Source organism: Gambusia affinis, linkage group LG04 (genome assembly GCF_019740435.1).
Source record: "Gambusia affinis linkage group LG04, SWU_Gaff_1.0, whole genome shotgun sequence".
NCBI lineage: Eukaryota > Metazoa > Chordata > Actinopteri > Cyprinodontiformes > Poeciliidae > Gambusia > Gambusia affinis.
Genome location: NC_057871.1, coordinates 6,205,753 through 6,233,732, shown reverse-complemented (window position 1 = coordinate 6,233,732; position 27,980 = coordinate 6,205,753). Strand labels below are relative to the sequence as shown.

At 37.5% G+C, this 27,980-nt stretch overlaps 1 protein-coding gene across 1 annotated transcript; it reads left to right on the top strand.

Annotated features, from left to right (window-relative positions):
- Positions 1-3: 3 nt before the first annotated feature.
- npepps (aminopeptidase puromycin sensitive) lies at positions 4-27,923 on the top strand. The gene is made up of 23 exons (XM_044113534.1): positions 4-309; positions 8,114-8,198; positions 8,383-8,460; positions 8,554-8,675; positions 11,368-11,475; positions 12,899-13,099; positions 13,334-13,430; positions 13,508-13,541; positions 13,950-14,064; positions 15,107-15,271; positions 16,367-16,471; positions 16,551-16,611; positions 16,701-16,810; positions 17,139-17,202; positions 18,222-18,361; positions 18,443-18,577; positions 19,624-19,843; positions 20,655-20,797; positions 22,839-22,895; positions 23,485-23,592; positions 24,881-25,036; positions 25,217-25,264; positions 26,541-27,923. Exons 1-23 carry the CDS (start codon positions 4-6, stop codon positions 26,685-26,687), a joined length of 2,805 nt encoding a protein of 934 aa, XP_043969469.1. The 3' UTR covers positions 26,688-27,923.
- The last annotated feature ends 57 nt before the right edge of the window (positions 27,924-27,980 follow it).

Genomic DNA, 27,980 nt, shown 5'->3' with positions numbered 1-27,980 from the left:
TTCATGTTGCTACTCTTCGGACGCGCTGTTCCGCTGCTTTTCACGCGTACAGTCACCAGCTATTGTCCATCCGCACTGCCGAAACCCAACTTCATCAATTCCGTGTTTATAAAAATCGCAAAGATAAACGGCGCTACTACACACAGTTCCTCGTTCAGCAGCGCAAGCGGCCAAAATACAGGAACCATGCCCGAAAGAAGGCCCTTCGTGCGGTTACCTACTGACGTTTGCCCCGTAAACTATGGGTTGTGTCTGAAGCCAGATCTGATCGACTTCACCTTTGACGGCAAGCTGGAGGCACAAGTGGAGGTAAGTTGCTTGGCTTCAGACATGGATGATGTTGTCTGAGCCTGCCAAGCAGGGATTTTGTTACGTAATCTGACCAGCTAACGTTGCCACTCGCTAGCCAATTTATCGTGGTTCACTGATCACGAGTAAATTTTCACAACTAGCCCGCTAGCTGTTGTTGTTGGTGTGTTAAATGAAGGTCGCTAATGTAAATCTGTAAGCGTTTCGCATTGGCCTGAAAAGCAGCAAGAGACTACTGTATATTATTAATGGGCTAGTCACTAAAGCTAACACAGCTGTGCAGAAGGTAGCAGCAGACCTGCACTCTCATGTTAGCATAGCCTACCGTTTAAATATATTCTAAGCTAGCCTTTATGCTAACAGCGTCTGCCTGCAAGTCTAACGTGAGACCAGTTTAGATCACCTAACAACTAAATCTTTCTTTAATAATAATTATTACTGCTTCAAACAAGCCGAGATACAGCCAACTAATGCTGTCAAGTGTTTGCTAAATCATGGCAACATCGTGTCGCTCCCTCCCACTCGCTCACCCAGTCTGTCTGACAGTTGCCCGTTGTAACAACAGTTTAGTTGCACAAAGATGGGTAGTATCTAGTTACAAATACTCAGTTAATTTAGTTTTCAGTTGTTTTATATAGCGCCAATTCACAACACGCCTCAACGCACTTCAGTTCAATCATACATACATTGCAGTTGATCCGACTTGTTAAACAGTGCATGGAGTTCAGTTAATTATTCAAATTAGTTTCAAATGTTTTCTATCTAAGGAAACCCAGCAGATTGCATTGTGTCATTGACTTTGCAGCACACTCTCTTAGCAAGCATATAGTGATAGTGAGAAGAAAAACTCTTGCAGAACCTGGCTCAGTGTGAGGGGTCATCTACCAAGACCGACTGGAGGTTGAGAAGACAGCGAAGATGCACAAAAACAGAAACAGAATGACTGATGTAGGAGTACTTTTTAAATGCATGTAAAAAGTTAATTGAAGGAGAGTAAGAATGTTTAGTTGTTGGTAGAATTTTCTCAGACTTGATGCAGCTTTTATGGATATAGAAAGCATAAAGGTAACAGTTGAAATAACAGAAAAGGAGATAGTGATGTTGTCCCACTTAGAATGAGGCATGAACGGACGAGAGCCAGTTCATGTTGAACTCTTTCCAGACTGCATTCCACCATGATAGATCGGACCGTGCAACTTTAACATAAGCATTCTCTGTTGTTATTATGTTATTTTCTGACTACTGAACCTTTTGTACCACTTGGAGATAAGAAAAAAGCATTAGTATTTATTTATTGTCACTGGAAGTACTTTTTCTTATTTTAACATCTAAACACTATCTTCTTTAAGTATTAGTTTTATAAGCTTAACGGTAAACAATTCGATTTGGAAATATATTTTCTTCCTAAATTTATTTTGAAATGTTGTTTTTATTTTAGTCTTTAAAATATAAAAATTTTGACATAACTTTATATTTTTGTTTATCCAACATCATTTTTTAAATATTAAATCAGATGTTCTGATTAGTTACTCCAGCAGATGTTTTTGTGAAAAATGTTTTGTACTCTTGAGTAAGTTGTTGAACGGCTACTTTTTATTGGAGTAAAAATATGTTGACGTTGTGATACTCTTTCTTCAGTACAATGTTTTGCTACACTACCTACCTATGATTAGGCTGTTTAGGAGCATAATATGTACTGATATCCCTAAAAAAAAGATGCATGAATGCCACCAATAAGTATAAAAAAACCTGTTTATGCTAAAGCCACTAAAAGATTATTTTTGGCTATTGGCGATTTAAATTGAAGGATTAGTTCATGTCTAATCTCTGAAGAATCATAATTTGCACATAACTGTCATTCTTTGCTGTCTGACAGTATTTTTAAATATTACATGAGCATTTTTCAGCTAATTATTACTTTAATTACTTTAGTAGCTTTTTGTATCAAATATTTTTTAACTCTTAAGTAATTTCTTGGACAGCTAATTTTTACTTGTACTAAATAGGTTGACGTGATGGTGCTATAACTCGACTACAATTTTTAGCTACTCTACTCAACACTGTTTATATTATAACTCTGTGCAGCCCAATGTATAATTAAGAAAACCAATATTAATGTAAAATAGGCAACAATAAAGAAAAATCAGTAGCTCTACATGGTGTGCATTTCCGCCCATTGTGTGGCCACCAATATATCAGCCACCTGTGCAAACATCTCCTCGCTTGTAAACTCTCCCTCACTACACATTAACAGAACATAATTCAATACCCAGCTTATTATTTTCTTATATAAACATGTGGCTTTGCAATTAGTACTACATATAACTAGCTGTGCCTTGGAAATGTAAATATACTTGTTGAACTTGTACACATTTTGTCCGGTTAACACCACAAATCTGAGTGTGTTTTATTGCATCCTGTGTGATAAACCGACACAAAGTAAAACAGTAAAGTAGTGCATGATTAAGTGGAAGGAAAGTGATGCATTTTCCTTCCACTTGCATCATTTTCCTTCCACTTAGACTTGAATTTTTACAATTTCAAGTCTAAAGATTTTTGTAGTTTTGTAACTGTGTTGCACAATGTTAGAAAATCCGGCTTTTGATAAATACTGAGATGACAGTCGGGTACGAAATCTTCTTTCCTCTCTTTCTCACCAGGGCCTCCATCACTTGGAAAATATTAACCGACAATTATTGCCCTCCAAATAGAACTTTGCATTATGAATACTGCGCACACTGAGAGGATATTTTGCATATTTTGCGACATATTCTGCTGTTTGTATTCAGCATTTCAGATGTATCTCGTATTAAAATTCAGCAAAACCAATTGCCTTCCAAGTTACATAATTATTAAGTACATTCCACCTCTGAAATTAAAATCAGATGTTTGTCACTGTGTGTGGCTTGAAGGTCAAGGAACCCATCGCACCATTGTGGAGACCTTTAAAGCAATGTTAGGTTATAAAACAATATCCCAAGTTTGGAAGATTTTTGTTGAAGGATGTTTGAAGAACCATCCAAAAATAAATCATTGCACAACTGTGAACATCGCAATCTATAGTATCCACCTAAACTGACAGGCTTTGCAACAAGCGCATAATTCAGAAGCATATAGCCTAAAAGACTTGCTGGTGCTTTTACATGGTAATAACTTGCTGTTGGATTACTGGTCTTGTGAAGAGGATGGTCCATGTTGTCCAATATGTCCTTATTTGTACGGTCATCTCCAGAGGTCCCACAGTAGAACCCAGTGCGTAGTCAACTTTATCATCTTATTCAGCTTTCAAGGGTTTATTCACACCAGCCACGTCTAGTACGCTTTAATCAAACTCTAGTTAATTTGCCTAGGAAGTCCATTTTGTTTGGGGAGGTGTCAATGTGCAATCAAACTCTGATGTAGACCAAGAAAGTTGGCTACAAACCTAGGTTTCGATTCAGTTGAAGTAAACTCTGGCAACACATATGTGAACGCCAAGCGGATTGGAGACTGCTCCAAAAGCAGGAAGAAGTCTATAATGCATGGCATTCTGGGTAAATGCAACCAAAACAAAACAAAGCGTGAGTGTAACACTCGTGGTCTTTTACCAACGACAAAAATGAAATCCTACAACTGCCAAAATCTGACTGCTCCATTTTTATTTACATTTAGTGAAGAAGGAAGTTGCACTTGTCGTGTTTATGTGTTCAAATGTTGCAATGGAACCGGATCTACGGGACTATCTGATGTGAAAACATCTTAATTTACTGGTTGTGATGCTGCTACTCCAGCAGACGACGACAGAAGTGGTTACACCCTCCTCAACAAGATTATAGAAGAAATGCTGTATACAGTTGGAAACGCTAAAGGACTTAAAGTACAAGGACTACAGTCTGCTTTGGTTTACTGCTGCTTGTTTGACACGTTCCTGTTTCTCCTGAAACTTAACCTTTGTTTTTAAATTCAAGAAGAGATGATTGTTTCCACCCATGCCACCAAGAGGTCCACCTGCTCTTTGTACTCAATGTCTTGTGCATATATGATGCACTTGATAACTGGAGTGTAATTCGAGTAGGTCTGCAGATGGCAGGGCTATGACTGCAAGTGGAAGTTTCAGGTGTACACAATGAAAAGGAGTGGGCAGTGTACTGTCCCCTGTGGTGCTCCAGTTTTTTATATTGAGGGATATTTTCAAAGCAAATGTAGTGCCACTGTTTGACAGTAGATATGGAAAAGTTTAAGTTAAACATTATAATGGAATATGCATTTTATTTACCGGAAGTACTTCAGAGTCATGGAGAATGACGTTTCCTGTAACGTCAGGAGGGAAAACTAAGCACAGATTCGTAGTTATGGGCTTCTGATCAACTGGATCATCAGCAAGTGTGATCACAAAAAGCCCAAAGGATGTTTGGGCTTTTTCATGGTCAACCTGTCACACTGTCAAAGCACAGCAGTTGTAATGGTAGCAGCTTACTTGTTTAAAGGTGAACAGTACCTGCGTTACAGGTGTTTTCAGTAATGACAGTCTATGCAGGCAGTTAGAACGGATTTCATAATCTTTATCAAGTCACGACAGCCCTCAAAATCAACCGTGCCTATTAGCATCATGTTTCCCCCCCCCCCATAATTTTGCAATTTCTATCACCTTCGTACCAGTAATTATTGAATGAGATGCTGCTTGGCTAGACTGAAAGAGCGCTATTGAGGTGTTTATATTTCTAAATAGAACCGCATAAAGTGTATTTTACATCCCATATCGGTCTCTGGACCGTTTCTCTTTCCTGTTCAACGCCATCTTTGCTTGTGTATTAACGGCTCCGCTTAAGACAAGAGGCGCCCTCACTATAATACAAAAAGAAGATCTTAGCAGACGCTTTAGTTAAATCAGTTAATTCGAAACGTAAGGAGCTTGTCGAGTTCTTTATTTCAAAACAGAACGGCATAAAGTGCATTTTACATCCCACACCGGGGCCTCTTTGGACCGTTTCTGTTCTTAATTCCCGCATCAGCTCTGCTGAGGGATGACCAGCGCCGCCCTCTGTTGGACGGCGGCCAAACTGCAACAAAAAAGTAGCTCTTACTCCACAATTACTGTAAGTCGAGTGATTGTTTGCAATCCTATTAGCAATTGTATTTTTTCTCCTGGCCTGTGGTTCAAGTCAACCTGTTGTATTCTCAAAGCAAAGTAGTTACAGCAACATATCAGCTTAAGTAAAGGTGGACAGATGTTGCTTTGCAGGTGTTTTGGGTAATGATGACAGATTGTGCAGCCAGTTAGAACTGGTACTTGAAAGAGAAAGCACACAACGAGCATCTGTTTGCTGTGTACATTTGATGTTTCTCACCATTAGCACACATAGGGAGGGTCCTGCTGGGCTTAGTGATATTCAGTAGCAGTCATAGTTGATGAAGTATCGCATGCTGCTGATTTCTGACGCTTATTTTATTTGTAATGTTCCAATTTGAGTCCCTTCCACACCTCCTGTTTGTTTGCTCAATCCACATTTGCACCAAATTCTGCAACAATCAGATTTTGTAATTCTAAAAGCAACTTCTTAAGAAGCTGGACTGAAATCAGATGGTCACTTGTTTTGCTATCACAAAATGTGGATATATAGACAAGAGGCAGTTTAGAGAGGAAGGCGCTTCCCTCTCAAACGACACTACACACCATCACTTATGTACATCCGACTGTTGGCGAAGTTTAAAATGCATTTTAAATGTCTTTTCAGGTTTAAGCATCTGCCTTCACTCGCAAACTGTCCTGACAGTCGATTTCAAACACAGGAGGATCATTCTTCAGTTTTTACAAACCTTAAGAAAACAAAAACATTTCACGTAATCTCTACCTCATTTGAAAACATCTTGACAAAAACATTTATTTTGAAATAAAGTTTCAACCCTGGTTCAGTCCGTGTCTTGAAGTGAGAAGTTTGCCTTGCATAAGGTCTCAGCGGGTTAACGTAATGTGCTCCAAAGGCTCAGCAGTCTGTCTTTCTGCCTTCTGCCATGTTTCATAATTGCGGCCGGTTTTCTGCCTCGTCAGTCTCACAGCTGACAGCCGTTTCAAAAGTCCTGTTCTCCAAACTGTCGGTGTCACTGTTACAATTCACCAACGTCTGTTCGCCCTAACAATAAATTCACTGTAATTTCTACAAATTTTTTTGCATCACAGTTTAGAACAATCTGCTGCAGTAATCCTCAATTTTTCCATGTAAGACTTTACAAAGCAGTGCTGCAACAAAGACTTGCACTTTTCAGTTTGTTGTCATAAATTATTAAATAATTCTGTTTTATTATTTAACTTGTTTTAAAAATTAATGGCGACTGTGGCTTTATGATAGAGAACTCGTCTTGCAATCGGAAGGTTGTAGGTTCGATTCCAGCTTCCTCCTGCCACACGTCGATGTGCCTCTGGGCAAGGCACTAATCCCAAACTGCCTACCGATCTGCGTATCGGTGTATAAGTGTGTGTGTGTGTGTGTGTTTGTGATTGCGACTCGGTGAATGTGACTCTAGTGTAAAACGCTTTGAGTGGTGAAAATAGAATGGACTGGAAAAGCGCTAAATAAATTCAGTCCATTTACCATTTGTTTTACATCAAAGTTTAATTTTTCCAACTTTACGTAATAATCCTTAGATGTGGGGTTTCTGAGTAATAAAGTTGGAGGGGTGTTGTTTTCTTTGCTTTAATATTTGGGTAGAAGGGCAGAAAAAGAAAGTGAAGGTAGTAAATGGTGTCTGGGGGTCGGGAATTGAACCCAGGAGAGCTGCGTAAAGGTCCATATCTTCTGGTCACACAACTCCAAAATCCAATCTGGCACCCATTCATCAAACAATGTAGCAATGGCTGAAGTTATATTATCTTGTAGATTTAATTACTGTATTGCTAATATTGTTGACATTATCAGTGAATGAAGCTTTGAGCAAATCTATCTGGGTTCCCAACTTGGAACTGGAACGCGTTTAAGTGTGATTCTGATTAATTTATCACTGGATTCAAGTTTAAGTTCACATCTTCCGGTATTTGTTCGCTGTCACTATATCATAAATGCTGACATTTCTTCACAATCCCACTGAAGTGAGCCTGAGTACCACTGGCGGCCCTGGTTCCACAGTTTGAGAACCATGGACCAAGTGTGTCTTTCTCTCGCCTTGCTCTGTGCTGGATAGGTTGGGGAAGTTTCGTTTCCAGCTTTTAAACTTTTAGACACGTTGGATGTGTTCCAGGCTCTGATCCCATTTCAGTGCAAAGTGCAAGATTCAGACAAAGTTTCATTTACACTTTGGGTTTCCTTGCAGGCTGGATGTCTGAAAAGAGTTGAGCTAAATGGAGCAGAACTAGACTTTAAAGAGGGAGTTTTATTAGGGCGTCCATATTAAGTCTATTGCCATAAGCAGTAAATCAATAAATTGCTCAATTTCTTTTTACCATGATTGAAAGACGGAGAAATAGAATGAAGACAAAGTGTCTGTAACAAGAAAAATTGGTTCAATACTTCGGTATCTATTTTATTTGTTTTCTGGTTGTTTTTTTTATTTTGGTGTCAAATGTTTGTTGACAATGTGCATTGATATTCACAACACATTTGCGCGTGAAAAACCCCCCAAACAAAACAGCTCATCCAGCTAGCTACGGTTTAGAACGTGTTAATTTACACACTATTTTTGGTCTTGAGGGCTTTCCATACTCAGACAGGCTGGACGGGTGAACGTTTCTCACACGTGGCGTTGCGCGTAGACACAAACAGCAACCATAAATCATGTCTGTCTTTGACAATGTGACTCTGTAGATTAAACTGTTTTCTGTCAATATTTACAGGTCATACAGGCTACAAATCAGATCGTGATGAACTGCGCTGACATTGACATTATCACAGCTTCCTTCGTACCAGAAGGAGCAGATGGTGAGGGTCACACTTTCAGTTTTCCTCCTTCCTTTTGTCATCTCACTATCCTCACTAAAATATTGTGTTGACCTCTTTCACCTCTGTCTCAGCTGACTGAAAGGTCACACTAGTGTAATTTTTTTCCTCAAGTCATCAGCCTTCCTCTCTTTCTCTTTGTGTTTTTCTGTTTTCCTTGGTTCAGAAATCAATGCCACAGGCTTCAACTATCAAAACGAGGATGAAAAAGTCACCCTGTCGTTTCCAAGTTCCCTACAGAAAGGTATGGAGGGATTTTGCCTGTCAAAGAGTTGTTCAGAAAACGTATAAAAAACGAGAACTAATAGCGGTGCTCTTTCTGTGAATGCCTCCACAGGCTCTGGGACGTTGAAGGTTGAATTTGTGGGGGAACTGAACGACAAAATGAAAGGATTCTATAGAAGTAAATATACAACGGCTGCTGGAGAGACCCGGTATGCAGCCGTCACACAGTTTGAGGTGAGTGGATGGAGTCCGCAGGATGGGAAAACACAGCAGGCAGATTTATTGTTATACTCTCAATTCTGTTGCTAGTGAAGAAATAAACTCGATACAAAGACATTTGTTTTTATTTCTTTATTGTATTACCCAGATTTTCGGATATTCTGCTTTCAGGATGAATCTAAAATGCCATAAAACAATTACAGATGAACCTAATGAACCTCAAAGTGCGGTTCAGGGGCCATTTGAGGCCCTGGAAATGGTTTTATTTGGCCGCTGAGCACAATTTAAGACTGGTTTAAAAAAAATGTTGCATGCAAACATCGTTCACCAATACAAAATGATTGGTGTCGATGAAACTTGGAAACTCTTTTTCTTTTAATAAGGTCTGACAGAGTATTTGGGCCATACTAAGAAAAAACGATAGTAATATTATGAAAATAAAGTCGTAATGTAGCAGGAATAAAGTCGCAAAACGCGGAAATACATTTTTGCTATGACTTTATTCTGATCATTTAAATTTTTTATGTACTTTGCGTCGCCCTGATACGCTGTTGTACTATAGTAACAGTCTGAAGCACCTTCTGTTTGTGTTTTCGATCTTTAAGATAAATGTTTCGTAACATTTTTATTGTTGAGTAGGTAAAACTTTAGAAAAAAGTCACAACAAACTAATTTTTACATTTTTAATTTCATTAATTTTGTGTCCCAACAGTAGTTGAGGCAAGTCAAAATGCTTGGACGCCACTAGTCTAGTCAAAACAAAACTGCCCTAAACTTTGTAAATAATAAGAGCGACAGCCCCGAATTACCTGAATAAATTACAAAATTTATTGCCAAAAAGCATTATTATTATTATTATTATTATTATTATTATTATTATTATTATTATTATTATTATTATTATTATTATTATTATCATTATAACAACAAAATGTTCAGACAGAACTTTTATCAGATGGTGGGTTTAATGTTATTTAAACTTTCCTGTCATTTTGAGCACTTTACACTAGAGTCACATTCACCCATACAAATGCTCACATATTCATGTACGTGTGCGCAGAGGTTGATGGTGCAAGTTGGGGTTAAGTGCCTTGCCCAAGGGCACATTGACATGGCAGGACGAAGCTGCAATCGAAGCTACAACCTTCCCATCACAAGACGACTACTCTTCCCACAGAGCCACAGCCGCCCACTAAATATAGATGATCCTCTTTTTAAAGAGTCTAGCTAAATGTAAAAACCTCCAATAGGATTTTACATGATATAGACGGTGAATATTTTCCTAGTTTTCAGAGATCATTTTGCACTGAAAGGCAGCAGATACATCCTGCATCATTTTCCATTTTGCCTCTAGTGGTCACATTAAGCATTACCGTTTCTGCGCTGACGATCCAACTGAAACACACAAGTTGTGATAACTTAAAAAATGAAAGTGACGGCATTCGCCTTCAGGGCATGTCTTTCTCTGTCCTCCATGTTTCCGCTAAAGCGGCTTCATGGACAGAAAGGTGCTGGCGCCGGTTCTTTACTGGTTCTATAAAAGAACTGGTTTGGTTTTCTAGAGCCCGAGAAGCAACTCATTAAATTTTTCACAATCTCAATCAGCTGATCTTTGATCAGTAAACACAACAATAAACACAACGTCTAGGGCAAACGACACCTGGTGAAGATAACAGGGTTCATCCTTGAAAATGCTTGAATTTCAGTTTGGTGTTTTCAAGGTTTGGAATGTGCTTGATTTCTGAGTAAAGTCTTGAAAGTGATTCATTTTCAAACTGCACAGTTTAATAATAAAATTGAATCAAATGCTTTGTTAAAAGTAAATTCAGAAAACCTTACAGTTGAAACCAGATGTTTTCATGCACCTAATATAAAGACACATTTTCTCACTGTCTGAAGTTAAATCAGATTACATTTTAATTGCTTTTAATTAGTTATCAAAATTTGCTGAATGCCAAAAAAGGGAACATTTTGTATTTTATTTTAGATTATTTATTATTCTTAATGTCTCAATAATTCATTGATTTGTGTAATTGAAATAAAGGTTGGCTGATATTTTATACGATAAGCGTAATTGGGAGTTTAAGCATTATTATTGTAAAAACAATAAATCAAAAATACCTACAATAAGAAAGTCATCATACTAATATATAGACTGAATAATGAATTATGATAAGTGTTTCATATGAGACTATGGATAATTATTGATTAGTTTTTTGTTTTAAATAAACAAAATACTGCTAAACTGGTGCTATGACCTTTTCTGTTTAATCCAGAGTTTTCACTTCATGACGCTATTTAAAAAAAATAAATTTAAGCAGTTTTGAGGCACAGTGGGAAAAGTTAAACTCATTCTGTGCCAGTAACTCAACAGGGTGTTGCTAGGTGACCAAAGACTGAGAGAGTTGCTAGGTAACCAAAGAGTGAGCGAGTCAGTTGATTTCGCCAGCTGGCCGTGAAAATTCTGTCAGATTTTGTCAGACTTATTATCTAATGATATTGATCACATATTTATTGGGATATATTATGGATTTATGATAAATAATAAACGATACAATAAATGCCCCCACACCCCTTCTTAGGTATTTTCTAATGTTCTGTTTTTCTTTTATCACCCATCCAGTGACCAGCTCCCTGCAAACTGAGCAACGTCGTAATTAAACTCAAGTTTTTAAAAATTTTTCTTCCTCCCTCTCGTCTCTTTCAGGCCACTGATGCCCGCAGAGCTTTTCCCTGTTGGGACGAGCCCGCCATTAAAGCCACCTTTGACATCACTCTGATAGTTCCCAAGGACAGAGTCGCCTTGTCCAATATGGTATGTCATCTGTTCACACCTCATTATCAGAAACTCCAGTCTCCACGCCTCCCAAAGTTGCTCTCTGCTGCCAACTTTCTGACATCTGTGTTTGTCGTCAGTTTCCATAACATTAGGCAGATGGACGGCATTTTCTGCTGCAGGCTAATGCTATATTTACGTGAGCAATAAGCTTAGTCACTGGGTGTCGGTGACTAAGCATTCGTGTCTACGTTTAATCAGCAGCCACTATCTGTTGGAGGTTATATGTTCCACCACACCCTCATAGCTAACATTTCAACTGATGTGTGCTGGGTACATAAATCTGGCTCCTTCTGAGAAACGAATCAAACCTGGAGTTTGTTAGTCACAGGAAGTTTTGATTAACAAAGCTAACAAATAAGTCTTGTTTCATTTACACCCTTTTGTTAGGTATGTATGGAATTAATTTCTTGCCAAAATGTTGCAAAATAAAACATTTTATAAACTGTAGAAAATGATCTGTCCTTCGAATAGGAAAAAAAAGTCACTCATTATCTTAGGCTACGTTTACACAGCAGAAAAATGCGGGGGGGTTTTCCTCCAAAATTGTGACCCAAATCTGACTTTTTCACGGCAGTCCGAACGGTCCAAGCCGATATTCAGATATGTATCCGATTGCTTTCAAAGCGTTTGAAGTCTGAATGGTCATGTTGCATTTTCCCCGGTTTTCATCTTTTTCAACAAGAAATTAAACCCCAGATATTTTAATTGTTTGAGGGGGAATCAGGCATTTGCTCTGGTGGCCTTAAGTTGATGTGTTTAAATCTTTTAAAATCACAGTTTTACTCCTTTGCTTTTAACATGGTATGAGGCCGACACCAGCTGTCTTTCCATTACAAATGTGTGCAAAACTTTGTCAATATTCTGCTAATGTTGAAAAGAACACAATTTCACAGTTGAGGTGGTTACATTAATAAGAAACACCATTAAATCACACATGAATATGTTTGTCTGCATCATATTTCATTAAAAACTTGCTATTCCATCATCCTCCAACTACTTCCTGTCGTCTTTTTCTTTGTGTTTTGCTCCAGTGGCAACAATGTTGATTCGTAACTCGTTTGATTTGGGGGGGAAAAAGTTTTTTTTTCCATTGCTGTTTTGCAAAATAAATCAATTTTGGAAGCCAAAATAAAAATCACCTCATCTTTGCCCCAAAACCTTGTAACAAAAAACAAGTTGGTTTTTTTTGTACATATTGTGTTTCCATTAAGCAAATTTATTTGCAAAATGTCAGACTGGACAATTATATGGTAAATGGAAACGCAGCTAGAGTCTGTTCTACTTGTGCTTCAATTTAAGTAGATTTAAAATTCTGCCTTTAATTTTTGTCTTTGCCTTGCTTCTTCTTTGTGCTGTTTTCAAATGACGATATATTTATGTTATGGTTTCCTCTCTCCAGGATGTCGTTCATCAAAAGCCATACTCAGCTGATGTAAACCTCGTGGAAGTAAAGTTCGGCACCACGCCCATCATGTCCACGTACCTCGTAGCTTTTGTGATCGGTGAATATGACTTTGTGGAGACCCAGTCGTCAGATGGCGTAAAGGTGCGCGTCTACACGCCCGTCGGGAAGGCAGAACAAGGAAAATTTGCATTGGAGGTGAGAATCTTATGTCGGGAATTAAACCAACTGAACGGGTCCGTTCGCTTTATGTTCCCTTTTATTTTCACTAAAAATTATGACTGAAGCAGCAAATAAATTAAATGTAACCAAAACGTGCATGATGGTGCTTTTATCCTGCCATGTTTTGTGTGCGTGTTAGTTTTTCTCATTTTCAGGTGCTGACAGTGGATAAAAGTCACATTAACAGGCTTTTTAAAAAATTTTGTACAGGTTGCTTCTAAGACTTTACCGTTCTACAAAGACTACTTCAGTGTTCCTTATCCATTACCTAAAATTGATCTCATAGCTATTGCTGATTTTGCTGCTGGTGAGTAGCTACCAAACCTACGCTTCTCTGAGGAATTTAAAGCGTTTAGAGTAAAACCCGGTTTTTCTGCCTCTTAGGTGCCATGGAAAACTGGGGCCTTGTAACATACAGGTGAGCTTCAGTGAGAATCGTTTATATTTGGATTGTAGTAAAACTTTGATGGTATTAATGTTGGCAGTGTTTCAAAGCCTGAGGCTGAAACTACTAATGCAGTAGCTATTTTAAAATGGTTGGTTGGGGTTTTTCTACTGCGATACTGTTAACATGACTTAATTAAAACTGTAACTTTTCAGAATATACCAATCGCTCATGAGTGTTGATCACCGATACAGATTACATGGATTGGCTGTAAATTTTTTAATGTAGTTAGAAATTCTACTGGCGCTGTGATCTGGCGAAAAGGAACGATAATATTACGTTAATTTAGACAAAACTTACAATACTGAACAGATTTACAGCAGTAAGGCTGTAAATTTTCCAGAAAGCCAAACAAATCTCACAGCTGATATTTGTTTCCAGGGAGACTGCACTGCTAATCGATCCGAAGAACTCGTGCTCGTCATCCAGGCAGTGGGTGGCGCTAGTGGTCGGACACGAACTCGCCCACCAGTGGTTTGGAAACCTGGTTACCATGGTAATAATCCGGAACACTCACTAGTAACTTTTAAAGGGAGATATCATCTTGCACCTACCGAGGTGATGACAGCTAACGAAAACTGAAACTAAGAAAACTTTTTTGCTAACTAAAATAAATAAAAATGGCAGTTAATGGGGGAAAATTTATAGGTAACTGGAATTATATTGTACATTAATGAAACTAACTAAAAAATATTACAATTATAGACATAACGTGCTTCGTTTTTATCTTTATTAATCTATTTAGCCTTCCGAGCTGATGTGAGATTGACATATATTTTCCTACACAAGCAGTTTCCACAGTTCGGAGTGATGTCAGCACGCCCAGAGCCGCCATCTTGTTTGAAAATAATGTTTTGTAGCTTCTATTTATTTTGGCTTTGAATTCAAGTCAACAAAATATAAGCGCCAGGCTAAGATTTTATTTTTTTAATTACAGTAATAAAGTCATAATATTAGAAGAATAATGTAATTTTAAGAGAAAAAGATGAATGTTGAGCATTTTGGTGTAGGTTTTACCAATAACTCTTAATAGAAAAACTTAATAATTTGATGTAATGTGTTAAAAGATTATCAGTAGCCTTTTGATACGATTGTGCAAACAACTATGTCTATTTTTAATAAAGAATCAGTGACTGAGCTCAATAATCAAGTTTTTTTCTGGTAAAATTATCTTTTTTTCCTGTTTATATTTTGACTATCTTATCGTCATTGAACAAATATTTCCCCTGATACTCCGTCATACAGCTCAATGAAGGGATGATTGAAATAAAAGCCACTTTTTGAAAATATTTTCTGACTTGTAATCTCTTTTTTTTTAGAAAAGAAAGCAAAGGGGAAAAATATTAAAATATGATCTGGTATGAAAGAATTGCAGGCTAATTGATGGTCCTATGATGCATATCTCACCAGTCCATTTATAGAATCTCTTAAAGTGAAACTTAACCCAATTAAGATCTTATTCCACAGATCACTTGTGTTGAGATCCAGCAGCTGTTGATGGTCAACGTTCCCCTGACTGAATGTGTGTCTGTATGCAGGAATGGTGGACTCACCTCTGGCTCAATGAGGGGTTTGCCTCCTGGATTGAGTACCTGTGTGTGGATCACTGCTTCCCAGAGTATGACATCTGGACCCAGTTTGTCTCAGCTGATTACACCCGGGCTCTGGACTTGGACGCGCTGGACAGCAGCCACCCCATAGAGGTGGGAGGACAACCAGGAACCGGAGAGACCGTCGATCAGGACTGCAGCTGACGATTATTTTATTAATCAGTTATTCTGACGATTGATTGGATAAAAAAAATTGGCGCATTCTACACATTATATTTAACCATTTCAGCTTTTTTATACAATATTATAAATGCATTAAAAGATGTAATGAAACAAATCAATTGCTCTTTTAAAATGAGAAAATAAATGTTTTATTGCCTAAAATGCAACAGCATAGTATTTCTTTAGTGAATGTGAACTGAATGAAGCTAAAACTGAGGCCACCTGAGGAGTTTTGGTTGAAATATATTTATAGAAAAAATGTGTTTTTAACTTGCATGCAAAATGTTTACATTTGGTACAGTTTGCCTTAATTGCTGCTCTGAATATGTTGGGGTTTTTTTTTCCAACAAGTGTCCTTTTTTTGAGTGTGTATACTTAAGTTAGCGATTAATCGATTGCTAAAGTAGTTTACGATTGTTTTAATAATCGATTCACCTCAATTAATCAGATCGATTGTTTCAGCCCTACTGTCATTAAATGGATTGTCTGAAAGGTGATTCTGAATCATAAGACATTTGGACTGAAAGGATTAATCAGATTAATCGATTACTGAAATAATCAACTAATTTAGAAATCGAATAATCATTAACTGGGGTACGCAGACTCAAAAAAAAATCCACTTGCTGAAAAATAAAGAGCATTGGGAGCAGCAATTAAGCCAAAACTGAACAAAAGATATGTACATTTTGCATTTAAGATGCATATAAAGAAAATAATAGTCTGTAAATACCCACAGCTCCTCAAAGTGGTAAAAAAAACTCCAGCTTTTGCTATCCAATTAACCAGATAAGTCAAAGAGAAAGGATTCAGCGTTTCACATTATTTATTTGCTTCTTTTAATGTATTTTTAATATGGTCTAAAGACTTAAAAGAAAAATCCACACAATGTGGCCTTTTTAATGTGATTAATTGCCAAAAAAATCAATCAATTACTAAAATAACCCCTAGTTGCAGCCCTACAAGACGTTGTTTTGTTTACTTCATCACGATGACATCATCATGCTGTTTTCTGGCTGTGTGCTTCAGGTGAACGTGGGCCATCCATCAGAGGTAGATGAAATATTTGATGCCATTTCCTACAGCAAAGGAGCGTCTGTGATTCGCATGTTGCACAACTACATTGGAGACGAGGTTGGTGGTCTCCAGCTCGTGGCCCGGCGCCGTCGCTGCACCAATCTATTTCAGTCAATCCTTTAATGTGTCTTCACAGGACTTTAGGAAAGGAATGAATTCCTATCTTTTAAAGTTCCAACATAAAAATGCATCAACAGGTAAGACCAGTCAGTTAGCATTGTGTCCAGCTGAAGTTATTTTAAAATGGCCGCCACGTGTTGATCTGATTTTGGGCCGTTTTCCACAGAGGACCTCTGGGATTGTCTGGAACAGGCGAGTGGGAAACCCATTGCTGCAGTGATGAGTTCATGGACGAAGCAAATGGGCTTCCCAATCATCGTAGTTGACCAGGAACAGGTGAGTCGTTTTATTTAATTTAGTTGATTTATTTACCATCTGGAAATACACTAAATGAAAAGATGTGCCTTTTTTTCTCACTGTTTGAAGTTAAATCTGACCAAACTGTTCTTGTTTTAAGCCAGTTAGTTACCAAAATTACAAAACTTTGCGTGTAGATCGTTTTGAGATTATTTTGTATTTTGTAATTGGTTTCAATCGTAGCGGTTACAATATATTTTGAACTTGATTGAAATTAAAATCTCTTGGTAATTCCTTCACGTTCTGTCTTCTTACTGGCGTGATTTTCCACCGTCTTAAAGTCGCTGTCTGATGATGTCATTTGCAGCAGGGTGATAACCGAATCCTTAAACTATCGCAGAAGAAGTTCTGTGCCAGCGGGCCACATAATGGTGAGCTCTGACTATTTACCATTAATAATCAGTTATATTTATTATTTCAGTTGTTTTGGGGGTTTTACTGTTTTTGCTTTTTATTTTGGATATTTAAAATGTCTTCCAGTTCCCAGTGTAAATTGTTCTTTATAAATCAAAATTTATTGATCTTTGAGAGGGCTTATTATTATTATCATTGTTATTATTATTATTATTACTATTAATTTACTTGGGAAAAAAAACAATATTACAACATTGTTATTTATTTTACTCATTTTCAGGACAATTTATCAACAGGCCTATCAGTTAGCATTAGTAAATGTTTAAGAGGCAGAATTATATATTTTCCAGGTAAATTGTCCTTTTTATAGCACAATCAAGTAACTGTTGCTTTTAGTTGTCATAAAAATGCTTTATATATATCAAATATAACTTACAAGAAATTTGAACTTGTAGTGCAGTAATGTTTTGAAATTGGGCCTCTGTCTCTTTAAGAATCTCTGTCTCTTTAAGAAGCTCTGTCTCTTTAAGAAGCTCTGTCTCTTTGTGACGCGCCACCTTCAGGACTTAATCACAACAGTGCTCATCCATTATACTGTTTACAGTATCCCTTTGTAGAAAATAGCTTCTTTTTTAAATGTTTTTTTTTTATCTGAAGTACTTTTATTTTCAAACACCAGCCTGATATTGAAAATATCTCAAATTGAGATATTTTCTCAAATAGCTCAAATATTTGAGATATATTTGGTATATTTCTCAAATATTTCTCCTGTTCACAAAGTTACAGCTTCTACTATGAAGAGTTTTGTGATTTGCTACATAACCAGTTCTTCAGATTAGTTAAATATGATGCGTTTACTGATCAGAAAACAAATCTGATTTTCAAGTTTCAGGACTTGAAGTTGGGTGATTTCAGTTACCAGATGATTTTTCTGTCCATCTACCTTTTTTTTTTTTTTTTTTATTCTTTGGACTTCACTCAAAGATTTTTTATTGTTTGAGTGAAGGATAAATTCTCCACCCGTTTTGTTGGACAGGTGAGGATTGCCCCAGCTGGATGGTGCCTATTAGTATTTGTACTAGTGAGGACCCCAAATGCTCCAAACTCAGGATTTTGCTGGAAAAATCTGAGACGACTGTGACTCTTGATGGCGTCGGTCCGGATCAGTGGATCAAGGTGTGCTCATGTTACACCGTTAACCCTGAAAACACAATGTGAGGATGTGTTCCAGCTGTAACACATTCGTTCCGTTTGCAGATCAACCCTGGAACTGTTGGCTTTTACCGGATCCAGTACAGCTCGTCCATGTTGGAGAGCCTGCTGCCGGGAGTCAGAGACCTCAGCCTGCAGCCTGTGGACCGACTCGGCCTGCAGAATGACCTATTCTCCCTCGTAGGTCTCACCGACACACATCCTCTCTAAGTGAAGTTTATACTGAGTAGAAACACGTTTCAGGTCCACGTTGAGATTTATTGAACTCCTCTGTTTGTGCAGTAAACGTTCTCTTCTGCACCAATACAAGATGGGGCTGAACAATAAATCAATAACATTATATATCGCGATAGATACATGATCAATATCAATAGATAATACATAATTTAAATGTACATATTGAGCAGAATTTTGTTGCAATAATAATAAAATTAATAAAAAAGTTAATATAGAGTACTCACTGAACTCCAATCCAGAACTGCATAGCATTCTGGGAGATGTAGGCAGAGGAAAAACTTTAGCTGCTAAACCTCTCAGTCAGCTACGCAAAGTTGGTGGAATCAGCTAACTAACTTGCTCTTTGGTTACCTAGCAACCCATTCTATGGTTACCTAGCAACAGCCTGTAGAGCTACTGGCACAGCAGCAGTTTAAAGTTTCTCCACTGTGTCTTATAACTGCTTAAAAATAAAAAACAACAGCGTGGAGTGAAAACTGGATAAAACAGCAAATATAGTTTGGTAGTATTACAGAAAAAAAACTAATCAATAGTTAATTATATTAATTGATATGAAAGGCTCATATCCTGATTAGTTTTTCGGCCACTTTTATTTATTTTATTTAACCCTGTGAGTTATTAAGAACAAATTTTTATTTCCATCGAAAACCTGGCAGGGAGAGAAGAGCACATATGAAGATGAAGCGGTACACTTTTACAGGAAATGACAAACATCACAGCTACACTGTTGAGGTCATAAAACAATATTGAGACAAAGTTGTAGATACAATTTATATAAAATACTTTAGCTGAAACATGCAGATCTCCTTCAGCATCCTCTTTAAAATATCTTTAAAAATGTCTTTTTTTTAACGTCACAATCATGTGTTTATGTGTTGGTTTGTCAAATAAAACAATTGAAATTTGAGGTTGTAATGTGAAAAAGCTCAAACACTTTTTATTTCATTTTTATTGGGCGTTTCTGCTCACTTCCTATTCTGTGGCTTCAGTCTCGTGCAGGAATGATCAGCACAGTGGAGGTGCTGAAGCTGATGGAGGCGTTCGTCAACGAGCCGAACTACACCGTTTGGAGCGACCTGAGCTGCAACCTGGGAGTGCTGTCATCGCTGCTGTCTCACACGGAGTTTCACGACGACATCCTGGAGTTCATCAGGGACCTCTTCGCCCCGATCGGCACCAAGCTGGGCTGGGACAGCAAGCCAGGCGAAGGTGAGGAGGAACGGAGTCATAAAACTATCGTCTTCACATTTAAAACCAAATGCAGGTTTCTTTCTTTTTTTAATAACATCTAATTAAATAACATGTTTAAAAATAACATTTCTCTCGGCATGTTTGTATTTTATTTTATTTAATCAATCAAATATTTGGCATATTCAAAAGTGGCTTTAAGAACACTTTTCATTAGGGATAAAGACAAATCTTTTTTCTTTGTCATTTATACTTTGTACGTCTGAGTGTTAGGGCCACAATAAAAAAATAAGATGAAACAATTAGAATAAAGTCATAAAATTATGAAAATTAATTCAAAATAATGCGAGAGTGAAGTCTTAATAAATCGACTTTATTCTCGTAATTCCATAACTTTTTGTAATTTTATAATTTTTATTTTCTTAGTGTGGCCCTAAAACACCGTCGGAATATTGTATCTATATTTTATTAATGTTTAGTTTTTGTACATCATATCAAACTTCAACATGAGTGGGAGAAAAAGAGAGAAACCTAAAAATCAATCTAATAATTATGCAAAAATAAGGTCTGACATTTTGAACATAACTTAATCATTTTGACCAGTTTTCATAAACTAACCCTTGTTAGTTTAAATTTAAAATGATTTTTTTCCAGTGCAAAAATTCTAGATATCCATTTTCAGGTTGTGACTCTTTTGGCTTCCTCCAACAAAACGTTTAGTTGATTTTATCCTTTTGTTATTCTTCAAATCCTTCCAAGTCCCGAAGAATAATTTCTGCAGCGGCTGAAATGATTTCCTAGTTTCTTTTCTTACATTTCTGTTGGACTTCAGGCCATCTGGACGCCCTGCTGAGAGGCCTGGTTTTGGGGAAACTGGGCAAGGCGGGACACAAACCCACACTGGAGGAGGCCAGACGGAGATTCAAGGAGCATGTGGAGGCGAAGCAGGTTCTGCCTGCAGACCTGAGGAGCCCGGTAGGTGGAGTTTTAACAGCACATGGGAGTGTTTTAAATCTGTTTAAGATGAATGAAATAAAGGGGCATGCTGAAAGATTTACAAATTTCCCTTATCAATTGTTTTTGTTGTTTGTTTTTCTTATATTAGATGCACTACTCACAAAAAGTTAGATATTTGTTATTTGGGTGGCATTTATGGAAAAGGGAAAATGTCTTAATCCTTATATCACTCCCCACTTAAAAATATTGTCTTAAATAAGCTTCCTAAGAATGAATATATATATATATATATATATATATATATATATATATATATATATATATATATATATATATATATATATATATATATATATATGTATGTATATGTATGTATATATATGTATATATGTATATATATATATGTATGTATATATATGTATATATGTATATATATGTATATATGTATATATATGTATGTATATATATGTATATATGTATATATATGTATATATGTATATATATGTATATATATATATATATGTATGTATATATATGTATATATATATGTATGTATATATATGTATATATATATATGTATATATATATATATATATATATATATATATGACTTGTTTACAGTCACGATTTTAAACTGTGGCTGAAAGCCGGAGCGCCCAGAGAGGAACCTGCAAATGTCTTTTTGATATTTTATTTATAAAATTTAATTGCAAAATGTATTTCTGACATTTTGTAATTAAATGTCAGAAATACATTAATTATTTCTGAGCCTTTATTCTGAAATAAAGGCTCTGGTAAAGAGGGTTATGAGAGAGGGGATTCAAACCCAGGACTTTTCTTGTTGCAAGGCAACAGTGAACCACTGTGCAACCGTTTTATTCACAAAATTAATGTTTTACTCACACCTAAGGAGAATTTAGTGACCAATTAACCAAACAGTCACAATTTTAAACTGTGGCAGGAAGCCGGAGAGAAACCTGTAAAATCTTTTTACCCTTTGATCCCATAAATTTTTGTGTCTCTGATTGTTTCAGTAACTGAACCCATCAGGACTCACATGTTCTGTCCCAGTCACTTACACTTCTCCAGCCTCAAAATGCTCGCTTATTTTCTCATCTCCCGTATTTCATTCAACCAAATCAGATATTTTTAGCTCCTCTCTGAAAACACTTTCAGGAGGGGTTGGAGAAACCGTCGCATTCGGTGGGATTTCCTGGTGTTGCTCTTCATCTGTTTGCTTTTCGTAAACATACATGAAGCCCCTTCACTGCAGTGACCATCTGCAGTGAAGACATGTTCCTTCGGTATCTGCTGTCTGTGCATTAAGTAGGTGTAAAACTGTCCTGGGTCAGAACCACAGCAGAGGACAAGTGGTACCGCTCCCATCCACATTCTCCTGGCACATCGATGCTCGGGTTGGGAATGACTTTGTGTCATGAAGAATTACACCTGGCTGACTGTGGCAGAAAAAAGTCCAGGACATTGTTGTCGGTGAGGCAGTGTTTGTGATTTAACACTGACCCGTCTGAACAAACAGGTCTGACCCCCAAATTCACCCAACAGCTAAAAAGAGACGCTACGTCGTCTGGCCATGTGGAAGACGAGAGTACAACCAGGGGGCCGTTACTCAGCAGCTCTAAGGAATCCATTTCACATGCTGTACAGTTCTCTGTCTGTACTGCCACCTAAAGAGTCGAGCCAGATTCCAGTCTGTTCCCGTGCCCAGTGAGAGACGCCTCCTGGTCGTGCTCAGGTTCAGGACGGATTGAAAAGTGGCGTTCACCCAACTGTTTTGGAAAACTTTGGAGAACTTAAAGAAGTTAAGATTTTAAAAATAAAATCAGATTCTAATGCAATGACAAAGAAAATTGATCTAAAACCATATTAGTAGAACTTTCAGTGTCATTCTTTGAGGAAATTCAATGTAGATATTATAGGAAGAAAATTAAGCAGTTAAAAAGTGCAATTTGACAAACAAATGATTAAAAAGGGAATTGTTTGTGCCCCAAAGTCATCAACATTTAATGCCGAGTCTTTATTTCCTCTCTTTTCTCACCAGGTGTATCTAACAGTGCTGAAGCACGGAGACGCCGCCACATTGGACACGATGCTGAAGGTACGCCGGTTAAAACAACATTTCTATTTCAGACTTGGTTCTCTATAGTGCATGCTTCCAGGACTACAATGAACGATTATTTGTTATTGATTAATCTAGGAGTTCACAAACCTTTCCATACCAAACGGCAATAGCTTTTGATTCGGGACCCAATTGCAAACCTAAGACAAAGCTTCAAATTACGTGATTTTTATTCACTATTCCATCATTTTTATATCCATTTATGCATAAATGCTGCCATTTATCTTCTGATTTTAGTTGACTACAAGTTCTGTGGCAGAAAAGTTTATTACCAGATAAATTATTTTTCATTAAAATCCACTCTTTTAATTATGAGAAAATAAGTAATATTTCCTATTAATCGCATCAAATTTTATTTTATTTCCACAGTTCTTTGCTTTTTGCAGTAGTGTTCTCCACAGCAAAGACTCCTTGGTGTTTTTCTTGTCAGAACCGTTTCAATTTCTTGCTTGCTATACTAGCAAGACTGAGAAATGTTGTAGAGACACAACTCTCGGAAAGCTGTGGATTATGAAAAGTTTTATCTTCTCTTCACCATTCTCTGTGTTTTCTCTGTTTGCTTCTGCAGCTCCATAAACAAGCCGACATGCAGGAGGAGAAAAATCGCATCGAGAGAGTTCTCGGCGCCATCTCGGCTCCCGATCTAATCCAGAAAGTCCTCAGCTTCGCTCTCTCGGTACACAAATTGTTTTTGTTTGTTTAGCTACATACTTCCAAGTGTTTTAGTTTCAGTTTGTACAGAAGAGAAAGAAATTTAACGAGGAATCCTTCATTTTGTTCAACTTGTTCAGTATTTAATCCCTGTCCTCGATCTCCATCCTAATCCAATCCCACGAATCAGCTTGATGCATTTTTAATAGAATCTGTGAAAGGATTCCCTGAGTAAACTGAACCCTATCCCCCCATCAAGCACACATTGATTTGTTGTTTTAATAAATCAATGTTGTTTTTTTTCTCACCCTTTACTGGGAAACTCACAGTAGAAGTGACTGTAATAACTTGTTGTCATGTGACCGTTTCCCCAGAAAACAATCTGAGGAAGAACTATACAGAGAGCTACGATGGAGTATTATGGCTGTAATATGACGAGAATAAAGTTAGTTTTACAACAATAGCTGAAATTATGTTGTAAATAATAAAGTTGTAAAAGTGCAAGAATTGTCAAACGTTTAACTCAAAATCTTGAATTAAAGAGTTACAGCAACCCTTTGGCATAAAAGTATATTTGAATCTGGAAAGTCCCAGAATAAAGTCTTAAAAATGCCGGAACAAAGTCGTAAAAATGCTGGAACAAAGTCGTAAAAATGCCGGAACAAAGTTGTAAAATGCCGGAACGAAGTCGTTAACTTTTAACATCTACATAGAAAATAATTAAAAAATTAAAAAGAGACATCTTGTCAGGTTGTACTTTGCCGTCAGTTTTAAAAAGAGGAAATTCTTAATTTTTTAACACATCAGCATCAAATTATTACTTGTAGCAGGATTTTGAAACGATTGATGTGTTTGGAAGAAAGAACACCAACTTTCTGAGCTGGTTACGTCAGATCTTTATTCCTTTTTCTCATTAAAACAAATTTTAAAAAATCTTATCCTAGCCTTAGTCTATTGTAGAGAGCAGCTGAAACACCAACCAATAAACTTTAGAATGGTCAAAGCATTAAGTTTGTGAAGCAGGAAATCTACCTTTTTTGTTTGTTGTTATCCACGTAAGTTTGACCTGAACAGCACTGAAATATGTTACAAACTGAAGTATTGAGTCAGGTTCAAATGGAGCAGACATGCTAGCATTAGCCTAGCATTTATTTGACTTAATTCCCACTCAGTCTGAACAGACACTTTAACTTCACCTGTTGCATATAACACAAATCTCCTCAGGTGTTGTGTAAAAAATGAAAACTGGGTAACTCGGTGGTATTCGTTTTTATTCAAACTTAACTTTTCGTTGTGGATGTTGCCCCGGGCAGGAAGAGGTTCGTCCCCAGGACACGGTGTCTGTAATCGGAGGGGTGGCAGGAAGCAGTAAGCAAGGCCGGAAAGCTGCCTGGAAATTTGTCAGGGACAACTGGGAGGAGCTTTACAACCGCTACCAAGGAGGCTTCCTTATATCACGCCTCATCAAGGTAAGAGGAAAACTGATTTCATTTGCTGGAAGCATCCAGTTGGACGTCTGTAGTGATTATATGTATGGAATAGCATCACTTATTTGACATAAAATGTCTTCCTTTTCTTTTGTTTTTTTATTGTAGCGAATGCTTTTTCCATTCTGCTTTCCTGAACATTTAAGTTGTTTCTCTTTGCAGCTCACAGTCGACGGTTTTGCAATTGATAAAATGGCCACTGAAGTCAAGGTGAGGCTTAAATTATTTACTTTTTATGTTCTTTGTGAACTTTAATCCGGACAAAATTGCAGATTGTCGACTCAAATATTTAAGCTAAACAAACACGTTCTACCTTCAAAACATCTGCCCAACTTTTCACAATCAAAGGAAACCTATGATGCATAATTCACATTTTACATGTTTTTGTGTTTCCATTTGGGTTTTTACTGCTTCTCAAACCAGCACAAGCACTTAAAAAACCCAGCTTTTAATAGTTTTGGTTTTCTAGAGGTTTTTGAAATGGCATTGCCCCTCACCTAGTAACCCAGCGAAATTCTGCTCGTTACCTAGCAACCCCAGTGGAACTCTGCTCGTTACCTAGCAACCCCAGTGGAACTCTGCTCGTTACCTAGCAACCCCAGTGGAACTCTGCTCGTTACCTAGCAACCCAAGCTGAGCTCCATTTGGTCAGTTGGTTTTAGGATAGAATATACTTTATTGATCACCAAGGGAAAATTGCTTATTTGTTGTCAAATGTTAGTAAATATAAATCTAACCATTAGTTAGGGTGATCAAACGCCCGTATTTCCTGGGACATGTCCGTATTTGCCGTCCTGGGAAATGTCCTGTTTTTTTGTGGCGTCGCCGTCCCCCCCCGCTCAAAGGTGTCCCGGTTTTCCCAAATGAAAATATGTTCACCCTACATTAGTGACATAGCACATAACATTAAAACTAATTTAGACATAACCTAATTAAATGCATAAAAAAACAAGTATGCAACTATTGTCGACTATGTAATATTTTTTGCCAAAAGTTTTTTCTTTTGTTTTTTTTTTATTACTTTTGGCAAAAAATGACTTGAATCATAATTTTAGGAAGGTGATGATATGTGAATATAAATCTATAAATGAGTCCAGAGGTTTACCGCTGTATGCATTGTACAATGGCTGCTGGAAAAGACAAGTGTTTTATTGTTGACATAAAATCCAGAAACAACTTGCAGCATCCTAGTTGGTTGTGCAGGAGGCTCCACTTTCACTTTTCAAATATTTGTGGTCGCATAATGTTTGGAGGCATTTTCATTTCATATGTGAGCGTAAACATTGAGTTCTGTTTGGATTTAAAGTGACACAGACCGTAAAACAGCTCATTCTAAAAGGATCTCAAAATATTCAGAAGTGACCACTGTCTTTCTGTAAAAAATGAAACAAACATGTTTTGTAACTATCCTAGCATAACAGACCACCGGTCATAAACATCAGTCTGCCTTCGTTTCAGTAAAGGCCTTTGTGCGTTTCCTTTGCAGAGTTTCTTTGAGAGCCACCCTGCGCCGGCCGCTGAGCGCACCGTGCAGCAGTGCTGCGAGAACATCCTCCTGAACGCCGCCTGGCTGAAGCGCGACGCGGACGACATCCACCAGTATCTACTGCAGCGCAAGGCGCCCCCCGTCTGAGCCGCCCGCCTGCTGCATGCGCTCCCCATTCCTCCCTCCATCCCCGCTTCTTCTCCTCCCATCATCATAGCTGTCTCGCCCACGTCCCGGGACTTTATATCAGACGGGGAGACACGAGTAACTCCTAGCTTCCTTACTCTGAACTGTATAAAAGAAGAAGAAGACAAAGCCAAGGATTGAACGGAGCTTCTGTTTTTGTTTTTTGTTTGTTTTTGGAGGCTGAGAGGAGTTGATTTTAATGAGAAAAGTCCATTTAATCAGACCAGGAATGTAGGTTTGCTCCCAGTCTGTCCATGACCAGAGGACCTATCCATCGTCATCCGTCGGTGTGCAACGCTACTAAAGCTGTGCAGATGCAACAGAACCCGGCCGGTCCAGAACCCGCTTCACGTGCCCCAATATGCACACCTTCATCCATCCCTCCCTCATAGCTGAGAAAACTGTGAACCCAACTCCTTCTGCATGAAGTGTCATTTTTCAGCTTTGATTACTTCTGTTTCCCATTTGTTTCTTCTTTATGGAAACTGATGACTTCAGTTTCTTTTTTACTTTTTCTTCCTCATTCTGTCTTCTCTTCCTCCTCTTTCGGGCACTGTGATTGGGTGAAAACCGAGCGCGTCTGGACAGGGGAGCTTCTTAACACTAGTGTGTGTTGTAGTTTCCAACAGCACTGATTCTTCACTGCTAATAAATTGTTAGGACAGGGGCAAGCAGCGCTAGCATGGTACTATATTGTAAACTGTTTAATGCAAGCATTTTTTCTTATATTCTTTTAAAAGAAATAATGAAACTATTCATAAATCATGTCTCCACCCTCCCTTCATGCACCTAAATCGGTTTGTATAGTTGGAGTCGAAGAAAAAAAATATTTAATCGTGTTTCTCTATCCGCTTCCAGCCATTAAATGACGATTCAGGAGTTTTTTTTATAAGACAACAGATGCAGTGATTTATTTAAGTGTTTAGATTGTCTTTATTCCAGAAAAAAATAAGAATAGCAACATTTATGTTGTCTTTTCTTCTGAAGGGACACCAGGAAACTCGGAGGTGTCTTGATGGGACGGATTGATTTCCAGTTTAACTGTCAAACTGGGCAGCCTTAAAGCAGCCAATTGGTTTGCAGTAAATATTAAACCCTAATGTGGAGATAATGGGTGACTTCCAATCAGCATAAACTGTATCCAACATGGCAGGATCTGCAGACTTGTTAAAAAAAAATATATCTATATAAAATTTCTTGATGTGTTTTTTTTTTGGTCTTTCTGCTTCTGCTTAGCTGCGTTTCCATTACAAA

Bases quoted from the DNA above. Each gene is read 5' to 3' on its own strand.
- npepps (XM_044113534.1), top strand. From the start codon at position 4: ATGTTGCTACTCTTCGGACGCGCTGTTCCGCTGCTTTTCACGCGTACA. The intron at 25,037-25,216 runs GTAAGAGGAAAA...TTCTCTTTGCAG, and splicing joins TTATATCACGCCTCATCAAG to CTCACAGTCGACGGTTTTGC. The intron at 25,265-26,540 runs GTGAGGCTTAAA...TTTCCTTTGCAG, and splicing joins AAATGGCCACTGAAGTCAAG to AGTTTCTTTGAGAGCCACCC.